Source organism: Protopterus annectens, chromosome 16.part0 (assembly GCF_019279795.1).
Source record: "Protopterus annectens isolate FY-2018-M chromosome 16.part0, PAN1.0, whole genome shotgun sequence".
Taxonomy (NCBI): Eukaryota; Metazoa; Chordata; order Ceratodontiformes; family Protopteridae; genus Protopterus; species Protopterus annectens.
Window position 1 is genome coordinate 126,453,416 of NC_056750.1, and position 13,121 is coordinate 126,466,536.

Consider the following 13,121-nt stretch of genomic DNA (forward strand, 5'->3'; position numbering starts at 1 on the left):
CAGAAAGGACCTTCTATTGCAACATCTGGCGTTTGTAATAAAACTGTTAAACTGCCTTGGGTACACAGTGAACAAAAAGAAATCAAAACTAATACCTTCTCAACAGATAATTTTCCTGGGTGCCAGCTTAAATACAACAACCCAGATGGCCTACCTCACGCTAGACAAACAAGGGCAACTGTCTCAATACTACAACAAAATGGCAACTTTAACCAGGCTAACTGCAAGGAAAATACTGCAGGCTCTGGGGTTCATGGCATCTTGCATCCTACTAATACCATTTGCAAAGCTGCATATGAGGAAACTACAATGGTACCTAAAAACTTATGGTCTCAGCACAGCCACAGCTTGGAAACAATTATACCACTCATTCCATGCCTTCAAAAGGAATTTTTGTGGTGGGCTCAAGCATGCTAAAGAAACTCAGGTCTTCCTTTCTGTTTACCACAAGCAACTCAAATCATCACAACAGATGCCTCAGACTACGCCTGGTGAGCACACATGGCAGGTCAGTGTATTCAGGGAAAATGGTCCCAAAAAGAGATGCTCCTGCACATCAACCAAAAGGAGATGCTAGCCGTACAAAATGCTCTTATGACCTTCAAAGACCTACTGCATCCAGGCCAGCTATTAATAAGGACAGACAACACCACAGTCATGTGGTACATAAACAGGGGGGAACGCATTCATACCCCCTGTGCAGGCAAGCCATGACCCTGTGGAACACAGCACTGGAATTACAAATTCAACTACAGGCACAATTCCTGCCAGGGAAGGAAAACACACTGGCAGACAACTTAAGCAGAAATATGACAGACCCACACGAATGGAAGTTGCATCCTCAAGTCTTCTCAAAGATAACTCAGGCATGGGGACAGCCAGACATAGATTTATTTGCTACCCACAGAAATTACCAGTTGGAAAAATTCTGCTCAAGGACCTATCATCCACAGGCCTGGAAAGTGGACGCACTCTCTTTCAATTGGACAACAGTTACAGTCTATGCCTTCCCGCCTCTACCTCTACTGGCCAAAGTCCTATTAAAAACCAGAGCAGAGAGGCCACAAATGATTCTCATTGCTCCAGACTGGCCACAACAGCACTGGTATCCTCTCCTAAAGAGCCTGTCACACTCACCACCATGGATCCTTCCTCAAGTTCCTCTTCTGTTGTCCCAGCACAACTACAAGACCCTTCACAGCCAGCTCAGAACTCTAAATCTAGTTGCATGGAGAATACCTTAGTTTACCAACAAACTCTCCTCTCCAAGGAGGTACAGGATGTCATCTTGGAGGTCAGGAGACCCTCTACTAGAAAAACCTACTCCGCCAAATGGAGAAGATTATGTTCCTGGAATCAAGCAAAGGGTCAGAATCCTTGGGTAATAAATATACCTCAGATTTTACAGTACCTAACTGAAATGTTAAATAGTGGCCTCTCCTTCTCTTCCATCAAGATCCACTCTTCAGCACAATACAATACGGATCCCCCTTTATTCTCACATCCTCTATTAAGGCAGTTCCTCAGAGGGGCAAAAAATATAAAACCCCCACGGAAACCACCAGCTGCAGCTTAGGACCTCAACTTCGTATTGGAGAAGTTGACACTGCCTCCTTTTGAGTCGGCTTCTTCAGCAGAGCTACAATACTTGTCATGGAAAACAGCCTTCCTTCTGGCTATTACCTCAGCACACAGAGTTTCGGAGCTACAGGCCCTCATGGCTGTGCAACCATTCATCATTTTCCATCAGGACAGGGTTTCCTTACGAACCAACCCTACCTTCATGCCAAAGGTAGTATCCAGTGTGGCTTTGAATCAGTCTATTCATTTACCTACCTTTTATCCAAATCCACAGAACAAAGGAGAGAGGCTACTACATTCCTTGGACATTCACAGGCAACTTCGTTACTACTTGGACAGAACAAAGTCATTCAGAAAATCTGAGCAGCTCTTTGTGTCCTATGCTACAGGTGCTCAAGGAAAGGCTATTTCCAAACAGACTATTTCAAAATGGATAGCCCACTGCATACGCTTTTGTTATTCATTTCATAGAAAATCAGTGCCTTCATACATCAGATCCCACTCCACCAGGGCTACAGCTACCTCAGCAGCTTTCCTCAGGGGGGTCCCTACCAAGGACATTTTGGAAGCAGCTACTTGGAGTTCAGTGCACACTTTCTCCAAGCACTACCACCTTCCACTATACTCAAAATCTAGAGCAGGCTTTGCCACAGCAGTCCTGCAGGGCATTCTAGCCCCTCCTAATTCCACTTAGTACCAGCCACCCTTACTTAGCTTTGGGATTCTACCCAAGTGTGATGACTGCAGCTGTATGCACGATGAACATAGTACAGTTTTGTACCTACCATAAATGTAGATGTTCGAGTGCGCATACAGCTGCAGTCCAGGTTACCCTCCCTCCATCCCCTCTTAGGACAGGGCTTATGACAAACACCTTTAGCATATAACCTATTTGGGGTATTCCTTTATGGTGTATTTGCTTGCAACTACTGTTTTGATTTATCTACTTATGTATGTTTGCATGACATCATGTTTTGCCTTCCTTTCTGGGGGCACCTGACACCTGGGGCAAGAAAAACTGAAGAAAATGGCGTCGGCTGCCTCTTTTATACCCCTGCCGCACTGACGTCAGGGAAGAAGCGACTACAACCGACGCAGGACCTAGACTTTGGAATTCGGCCGACCGAGGACCCGCCTGACGGCAGGATAACCCTAGTGTGATGACTGCAGCTGTATGCGCACTCGAACATCTACATTTATGGTAGGTACAAAACTGTACTTTTAATTTTGGCCAAGACAGTCATTGTTTTCTCTTCTGACAGAGACCATCCCATTTTGTTTACAGAATATCCAGTATTTCAGTATGTCAGCATTGTATGTGTGTATGTGTATACATATATATATATATATATATATATATATATATATATATATGTATATATATATGTATATATGTTCAACTCTCCCTTCACTGTATTGCTTTTATAGCATGTAGACTGATTTTTGACTCCATAACAGTTTTCTTTCCTGTGATGCTGCTCAACTCTTGCGTGAAGTAATAATACCTACCACTAGAAAATATAGTAGTGAGAAGTTGTTCTTTCTGGTTTAGTTACCTAAAGTCCTAAATTACCTGTCTTATTTTCTAAGTCTGGGTTAGTCTCATTCTTCTGTTAATGTGCATTTTTTCTGATTTTTTTTTTTTTTAGCTCGTCTCCCATGGCAGACTACACTTGCTTCATTCCCTATTCTTGAAAGGAGTGTTACTCTTTTAACCTTGTGGAAAGGTCTTGGCTCTCATCTGTTTTGAATTTTAATTGGTTATGACAAGTCTCCTTGTGAACCAGCTTTCACTGTTTTTGAAATTTCTGAGCTGAAAAGTACATTGGCTTTTGCTCCTTACTTCACAGAAATATTTTCAGAGTTACAGGCTATAATGCTTTTTATTCCATGAGAAGTAGGATTTGTTTGTTCATTAACTATTAGTCTCTGCCATTAGGATGGGTTAGGTGGTATTGTCAGCTTTTTCCCCATTCATCTCTACTCAGCTGTTCCAGCACCCAAGCTGCGATTGGAACTAAAGTTGTCTGGGTCATAGTCAGGGCTTTATCACTGTGTTCCACAGAAGTAGGCAAATCACCTTTTTCCCCTTTGTTTTTAGCAGACAAGGTGTCTCGTTTGGAAGACAGACCATTTCCATCTGGTTACCCAGTTGTTTAGGTTTTTCTTATGAGTCTTCCAACAAGTTATTTAGAATCTTATTAGTTTATACTGAGAGTGGGATAGCTGCTTCTGCAGCATGTTTTTTTTTTTTTTTTTTTGGGGGGGTGGATTCTTAGCAGCTATTTTTTGCATGTTACCAGCCTAGTTAGTCACCCACACTTCCTCCAAGCATTTTAAATTGGACTCACTTTCTAAACAAGAGGTTTTGCTACAGTCATCCTAGAGAATGTGCCAGCAGTGGCCTCCACCTCACTGCTTAGATTACTGTTTTGAATTTAAGTTATGATTGCCAAACCAATCCAAGAGTGAAGAAAATATTAATTATACAACTTGTGTATCCTTATTAAAGTGCATTCTTAATCTTTGAAAGCTTGATCGCTAGAAGTGTTACAAGGAAAGAACAACACAGCTCCCAGTATTTCCCAAACAGTAGTTCATGGCTGTCTTTTTTTTTATTACCGCTTGTATCACTTGCTTATTTTACTTGTATTGCTTGCTTAGATTTAGTAGCACACTCATGTGGAGCACATTGTACCCTACTGCCCAGTATGGGAGTTGTGCTCAGCCTCTGACAGTCTGCTAGCCAAGTTCCATGGGGTAACCTTAAAATTTCTTTTTACTACCAAGCTACATACTGTGGAATTTGCTACCTCATTGGCTTTGAGAATGTTCTTCTGTGGCCTGTTTTTGCAGTCATTAAAAACTTATTTATATACATAAATATGTACAGTGGATATAAAAAGTGTACACACCCCTCTGTTAAAATGCCAGGTTTTTGTGATATAAAAAATGAGACCACAATAAAACATTTCAAAACTTTTTTCACCTTTAATGTGATCTATAATGTGTACAATTAATTTAAAAAACAAACAAATCTGTTAGGGGAAAAAATATTTTAAAAAATTTAAAAAAAGTACAATAAGCTGGTTGCATAAGTGTGTATACCCTTAAACTAATACTATTTTGAAGTACCTTTTGATTTAATTACAGCATTCAGTCTTCTTTGGTAGGAGTCTATCAGCATGGCACATCTTGAATTGGCAATATTTGCCCACTCTTCCTTGCAAAAGCACTCCAAATCTGTCAGATTGCAAGGGCATCTCTTGTGCACACCCCTCTTCAGGTCACCCCACAGATTTTCTATTGGATTTAGGTCTGGGCTCTGGCTGGGCCATTCCAAAACTTTAATTTTCTTGTGGTGAAGCCATTCTTTTGTTGATTTGGATGTATGCTTAGGGTCATTGTTGTGTTGAAAGGTGAAATTCTCCATCATCTTTCTAGCAGACGCCTGAAGGTTTTGGGCCAAAAGTGTCTGGTATTTGGAACTGTTCATAATTCCCTCCATCTTGACTAAAGCCCCAGTTCCAGCTGAAGAAAAGCAATCCCAAAGCATGATACTGCCACCACTATGCTTCACCGTGGGGATGGTGTTCTTTTGGTGATGAGAAGTGTTGTTTTTGAGCAAAACATAATTTTTGGAATTGTCACCAAAAAGTTCGGCCATGGTCTCATCAGACCATAACACATTTTCCCACATGCTTTTGGGAGACTTGATGTATTGTTCTGCAAATTTTAGCTGGGCCTGGATGTTCTTCTGTGTAAGAAAAGGCTTCCGTCTTGCAAACCTACCCAATAGCCCAGACATATGGAGAATACGGGAGATTGTTGTCACATGTAGTACACAACCAGTACTTGCCAGAAATTCCTGCAGCTCCTTCAGTGTTGCTTTAGGTCTCCTGGCAGCCTCCCCAACCAGTTTTCATCTTGTCTTTTCATCAGTTTGGACATCCAGTTCTTTGCAACTTCACTGTTGCCCATATTTTCTCCACTTTTTGATGACTGTCTTCACTATGTTCCGTGGTATATCCAAGGCTGTGGAAGTTTTTTGTACCCTTCTCGTGACTGATACCTTAAAACAATGAGATCTCTTTGATGCTTTGTAAGCTCTCTGTGAACCATGGCTTTTGCTGTAGCAGGCAACTGAGTAAATGTCAGAAAAATCCTACTAGGACAGCTGAACTTTATTTGGGGTTAATCTGAGTCTCTTTAATTGATGGTAGGGGTGTACGCAAGAAGACTGAATGCTGTAATTAAATCAAAAGATGCTTCAATAAAATATTAGTTTAAGGGTGTGCACACTTATGCAACCAGCTTATTGTACATTTTTTATTTTTTATATTTATTCCCCTAACAGATTTGTTTGTTTTTCAATTGAATTGTACAGGTTATAGGTCACATTAAATGTGGGAAATGTTTTGAAATGATTTATTGTGGTTTCATGTTTTGTATCACAAAAACCTGGCATTTTAACAGGGGTGTGTGCACTTTTTATATTCAGTGTGTGTGTGTGTGTGTGTGTGTGTGTGTGTGTGTGTGTGTGTGTGTGTGTGTATATATATATATATATATATATATATATATAATTTTTCATGTATGCACTCCTATAAATATTCACACATACACACATTTTTTTGCTGTCTTTTCCCTGCTGTATGTTGATCACCAGGCTGTTCATAGCCACTCATCCCATTTGTTCTCTGTCACTGAGCTGAGCATCAACCAGGAGGGACCATAATGGAGGCAGTCATCTGATGTGTATGATTTTCTGTAAATACCGTAACTGTAGTGTGCACTCAGTGAAGCAGTGGGGAGGAACATGTAACTGGCCGAAGGTGGAGGATGCCCCCTCACTTCTGGAAAAGATGTTCATTCCAAGCAGTTCTGTCCCTCCTCTCAAAGCATACACAGTGGTCTCTGTGGTTTGCACAAAGGAAATTGCCCTGCCTAGTGCTCCCCTGAGTTTGTTCAGCCATGATGTACACCCCTGGTGAGGTAAGTAACCACACAACTTCACTCCTCTCCTCTCTTCCTGTTTCTTCCAGTTCTAGGGCCACTAATTGAATCACTATTGCCAGGACTGATTTTTTAGTTCATATTAGTTGAGCTTAGCATCAGCAAACCAGTTTCAGAGACATGGCTTAGTCGAATTGTGATTCAGGGTTCTCATCAGTCCACCTTCAGCCTAGGCTCCCATCATCTTCCTACTCATTGGCTGCTTAAAGTCACTCACAGTTTTCCACTTGTTGGCCAATGTTGAATGTCTTTTGGATAGTTCTCTAAAAACTGCTTTTCGTTGGTTGCCTGTGTAACATAGTCATTAATGTGCAGATCCAGAGTTTTTCAAGGCTTGATTTTATTCGTTCTTTTGAAATGTTCTCACTGAAGAGATCTTTTTTTTTTTTTAATGCTGCTCAGTAACTGAAAAAACAAGTCTTATGACCTAACATGTTATATATGCGGAAGTCTGTACTTGCAGATGAAAACTCTTAACACTTTTAATAAAGACAGACATTTTGCTTTCATTCAGTTCTTGCATATGTTTTGATTTTTAGTAATTTCTACTGTTTTTCTCAAGCCTTGATGGCTAGGTAATTTTGGAAATGTTGACTTGTGCACTAATGTTTACTTTACTGTGCCTAAAATTTGGTTGAAGATAACTGTTGCATTGCTGTTGTACAGCGTTTGCTGTTAACTATGTGAAAGTAAGATTTTATGATGTAAAACAAAACAGCCAATTTCAAAGATTTCTGAAAAGCTTTCATGCATGCTTTACATTCACTTTTGAGTAATTACTGCTTTATTGTTTGTTTTTTGCAGCCTGAAGTTCAATGCATGTTCAGAGCCAAAGTCCCTAGTTACCAGTTTGGCGGTGAGCTGTACTTGGAAATGGGTAATGTTTGGTGACAGCGATGGAGGGCTGACTGTTCACAGGAAAACAAGGATAACTGAAGGCTTTGCTGAGTATGATCATTAAATACGTTAATATGTCGTACTTTTATAACACAGAATGGCAACAGACTGTTTTAGTAATAGTAGCAGCAGTAGCACTGAATTTCCTTAGTATTGTAGTCTTTTCTAGAATTTTTGATAAGTGTTCATAGGTTTATAGGGTCATACAGTCCAGGAAACCATTAAGGAGTCCAGCCCAAATTCCCAGTTGCCCCAAAGCTCTGACTAGTGAAGTAACCTGGTCAGGGTCACACAGCAGGCAAATGTAGGTGTGAAGATTCAAACCTTTGTACCCTTTGAATAGCGTACTTTTCATAAGCAGGTCAGAGTTTTAGTCCTCTGTGGTAACTGCCATACAAACATATGTTTTTTAATATTAAGTTAATGTAGAATGTATGTATGAGATTATATTATGTTTTTGTATGTGTGTACTGCACATAAGTGCACTTTTTCAAAGAAAGACGCACCACATTTTCAGCTTACTATGCTGATAGAAGATAACATTTAGACAGTGACAATATGCCAGGGTGGGATTTTTGGAATGGGACCCTTGTAACAGTCATAATATTAAGGTTTTAGCCCAACTATCTGGTCTTCATCCTGGTTAATGTTTTAAGCAGCAGTACCATATTCCCTATTCATGTTTACTTCAGACTTGTGCCTGTATTGTGTGGGACCTTAGTAGATGTGCTAGGTCATGGTTACTTACAGTATACAGCTAGAGGCTGTGCTGATGCAGAGCAACTCTTAGCTGCACCCAGAAAGACAACAATGTGCTGCTTCGGAGGTAAAATGGGAGGTGCACATCGTTTTAGGTAAACAATTAACTTTATTATATTTTGAAGTAAGATTTTTTTGTAGTTAGGGATGGAATTTTTGGGTTCCAGATGGAATTTTAGGATTAGAGTTATGGTTATGGACAGAGTTTTGGGATTATGGTTAATTAGGATGTGGCCATATAGCACATTTAAAAGGTGTCAGTTACTGACAGTGAGGGGCATAACTCATGTTTACATTCCAGGAAGTAAGATATGCAAACAGGTTAGGCCTGTACCCATCACCGGTGTGCAATGCCTTCACATATAGCTAGTATTGTTAGGTAGATTCTTTAGCTGTCCTTCTCTATCACTATTGCAGTATTCTTAACTGTAGGAATATCCTGCCAAGGATAGCCCAACATCTGTCCAGTATACTAAAGCCTTTAGATCTTGTATGTACCCATACAGGACATAGGGCATAAAGGTAATGTACAGATGCAGTTATCCAAAGCTGAATTGTGCCAGTAGAGAACAGCCTCCATAGGACAGAAAAGAGGCTGTGTACATCCAAGTGGAAAAAATGCAGAAGGAAAGGGGGGAACCCTTGGCCAAGAGGGTAGCCAAATCAAAACCCAAAAGAAAAAGGAGAACGGAGGAAGGGACCAAATACCACAACATTGAAGAGAAGGATATCTACTGTTTTGGTAAGATTTTGCACAACTGTACTTTCTTCTTACCACTTCAAGTGCTTCATATCCACAGGGTTACTGATTGACATTTTTCAAAAAAGTAAATCCCAGTCCCATAAAATAAAGTCTGATATTCATACCCATGTATTTTGCTTGGAATTTCTAGTCATTCCCATGATTTCAATAGAATTTTATTGTGCATTTATGCTATGCAAAATTAAAACGAATTCTAAGGACATAAGTCAGTAAAGCAATATAACAGTATTATACTTAGTAAATATGAGAAAAAATACAAGCTGTAGTGAAGAATATTTTGGCCTAAAATGCCAAATTCCATGAAAATCCCATGTTTTTCAATACTAATACAGTCCACATTTGGGATTTACCTCTACCATTCAACTGAAAGAACAATGCCCCTTTTCATTGCCAAGGTTATTTTAATTATGTAATAGCTTGCACATGTTTAATCTTCAATCAGTATTTTAATAAACTTAAAAATCTGAGTGTGGTAGGTTATTGCCAAAGTTTTATCAAAACTTCCAGTGTTTGTAAAGATTTTTCTCTTGTTCATTTAGGCAGCATAGTCTCAAAAAAAAGAATTAACCAACCTAACTAAAGAACTCATTAAAGGAGGCTACCAAAGAGCTAAAGACAAAGGAAGAATGCCAGTCTTTCTGAGGAGGGTTTTAATTCTCAGACCTCTTCCATATGGACACAAAGATGTTTTCTAAAGTATCTTAGTTGCACCAGTTGATAACCACGTTAATATCCTCTGAGACCTTGCAATGTTTAGGTATTTCATTCACTGAGAAACCTAGCGCTTCTCTGATAAGTTTTCAATTCAGCTCCATCCTCTGACCGTGTTTGGCTTCAGAATTTTTTAGTCCCACCATAGCCGAAGAACCCTTGCCAAGGAGTATTTTAATTAATTTCCAGAGACCACATTAAAACTGTAGGGATCTAATTCAGTATCTTCCTGGGACTAGTTTAATTATTTGCATAGAAAGTACATTTGTGTAAGATCTTACCATAACTGTAGATGTCCTTGCCTTCACCACTGAAGTATTCATAAGTTATGGGATTCTCTGGCATGAAGCCCATCGTCCGGCCAGTCTACCGTTGCTTTAAGGTATGCTGAATGTCACTTACACACTCCTTGTGAAGCATAGGGCATAAAGGTGATGTTCAGGGTACCATCATCAGAACTGATTGCCCCAGTAGGAACAGCAGTCCAAGGAAAACCAAAGAGAACTTGCACATCCAGGAAGGAAAAAAGAGTAGGGGGATGGAGGGAGTGAATACTGCAGTGGTGAAGGCAAGGACATCTACCGTTATGGTAAGATTTTACACAACTGTACTATGTCCTTACACTCACCACTGCAGTATTCATAACTTATGGGAGAGTGCCAAAGCTCAAGAAGAAACTTGAGAGGAGGCAGTATAGCCCTCTAAGAAGCTATGAAGGTTTGGCATTAGCAAAACCAGCTCTAGCGATACCATTCAACTTGTAATGTTGGTAAAACTATGCACAGAAATCCGGGTAGATGCATCAAGAATAGAATTAGAGTCTGAACCTTTGAAAAAAGCAACAGAAGAAGCTATAGCTTTAGTAGAATGAGCCTTTAGAGAAGATGGAACGCTCTCGCCATGAAGAGTAACACAAAGAAATAGCCCTTGAAATCCAAGGAGAAATAGTTTGCTTGGAAACAGTCAATCCTAATCACCTAGGATGAAAGGAAACAAACAACTGACCAGACTTTCTAATAGCTTTAGTCTTATCCAAATAAAATCTGAGCTATCTGTGCACATCTAAGGTAAGGTATGCAGCACCCTCTCACTGTCAGATTGTGGACAGGGCAAAAAAGTATGCAAATTAATAGACTGATTAAGTGACAACTCATTCACCACCTTGGGCATAAAAGAAGGATTAGTACGCAAAAACACCCTGTCCTCATGAAATATCAAAAAAGGTGGACAAGCCGTATGGGCTTGCAACTCAAGACACCCGTCTTGCAAAAGTAAGAGCTAACAAAAGAACCGTCTTCCAAGAACAATGTTGCAAGGAAGCTGAAACAGTCAATTTCTCCATAATGAAATTAAGATCCCAGGGAGGAGGAACAGGCTTCCTGGGAGGTCTAATATTAAGGACACCTTTAAGAAATTGCTTAGCCTCAAATTTGGAAGCTAACAGGGGAGTTAAATGCAGACAAGCAGAAATCGCTGACAAGTAGGCCTTAATAGAAGAATAGGTCAAATCAGCATTGAGCAACTCACACAAAGAAGAGAACCAAAGGAACATCCACAGTAAGTGGATCCAGGGTACATGAAAGCCAACAAATAGAAAACCTCTTCCATTTATATAAGTAGGATTTCTTAGTAGTAGGTTTCCTGGCCTCCTGCAGGATCTGCAGCATGTCCTCTGCAAAAAGGTGTCTGTGAGGGATCAATACCCTATCACCCACGGTGTCAGGTGAAGTGTGGACAGGTGAGGATGGATGAGATGGATGAGAGATCCTTTGTCTTGTGTGAATAGATCCACCCTGTGAGGCAACTTGTGATGATTGCCCTTGGCTAGATGGAGAAGTAGAGGGAACTAGTACTGTCGCGGCAAAAAGGGAGTCACCAACATGATCTTGGGAGCATCTTGAACAGGACTCTCGGAATGAGAGGAAGGGGAGGAAATGCATAAAGAAACATTCCCTTCCAAGAAAATGAGAGGGAGTCCACCTTCCATACCAGAGAACCTGGGACTCTGGCACAAAACAGAGAAAGTTGTCTGTTCAGAGGGGAGGCAAGGAGATCTACTTGAGGAGTGCCCCACAGTGAACAATGTCCAGAAACACATCCCCTGTGAAGCATCCATTCTTGAGACCTGCTCAGAGTGTCTACCACAGTTTTCTGATCTGAAGGAATATAAACTGCCTGAAGAGTCACTTGATCCTTGACTGCTAGATTCCATACCAGAAATGCCAGCCGGCAAAGATAGTAAGATCTTGTCCCCCCCCCCTCCATTTGTTTCTGGTGTCATTCTGAGGGGATCCAGTATATGTCTGCTTGGGATGACATGATTGACCGATCTCGATGCTTTGCCAGAGATGACCTGCGTCTGTTACCCCTGGGTTTCCAGATACTGGCTAAGGCTCTTGCCACCCCTATAGTGCCTTTTTTAGGTGATGTTCCAAAGACCAAATTACCACCATAACAGCTATAAATAAATGCAATCTGAGGGTCATGCTGCTCAATGCTAGAAGTCTAAATCTCAAGATGCACTTGCTCAAAGCACTCCTCAAAATGGAGCACATTGACATTTGTGCTGTAATGGAGATGTGGTTTAAAGCAGCAGAAAGCACCCTTGCCACTACCAGGCTATAACTCATTCCACACCTTTTGGCCCCAGATCATGGACTGAAGCTCCAAAGATGGTGGTGTCTCCATATTCATAAAGGATATGCACACCTCCAGACTAGTAGCCCTGCATAACACATCTGAGATAGTTCATGTACAATTAACATTGGATAAGACAGTGATTCAGGTTGTAGCCTGCTATAGGTCCCCAATCATGTCCCAAAACTCTCATCCATGTTCCTAAGCACCCTGGAAACTATTAGGGCCCAACCCAGCACTCTCATACTAGGTGACTTCAACTATCCCTCCATCAACTGGGAAAGCTACGTATGCACCAATACACTGGCCCAACGCTTCCTACAATTCATCAGTTCCAATGCCCTGGACCAGCTCATTCTTACCCCCATCAGAGGAAGCAACATCCTTGACCTGGTTGTCACTAACATGGGCTACCATTGCTCTACACCAGTAGTCAGTTCCTCCCTGGTTAGATCCGACCACAAACCACCCTGGAAATCCACATCTCACCCCCCCCCCCCCCGCAAAGGTAACCACCATGAAAAACTTCTCCAAAGCTAACTTTGGGCTCCTAAAAACAGAGGTGGCTAACTTCACGGCACCCATGTCAATGGAAAATAAATGCATGACTGTCGAATCATACACCAGTGCACTGTACGAACAAGTACATAAATGCATGGAACTAGCCATACCCAACAGAGCCAAGATGCTCTCCTCCAAAAAAAAGGAAGACAATCTGGTGGTCATCTGCCATTAATAAACTCTACAACAGAAGGAA

The 13,121-nt window shown here is 40.9% G+C and overlaps 1 protein-coding gene across 1 annotated transcript in view; it reads left to right on the forward strand.

The window, feature by feature from the left end:
- The window catches only part of TEP1 (telomerase associated protein 1), a 2,704,809-nt gene that overhangs the window by 2,446,708 nt on the left and 244,980 nt on the right, over nt 1-13,121 (forward strand). Inside the window, exon 47 of the mRNA XM_044058078.1 lies at nt 7,402-7,545. Within this exon, the coding sequence (XP_043914013.1) occupies nt 7,402-7,545 (144 nt within the window). The remainder of the gene's footprint in view (nt 1-7,401; nt 7,546-13,121) is intronic.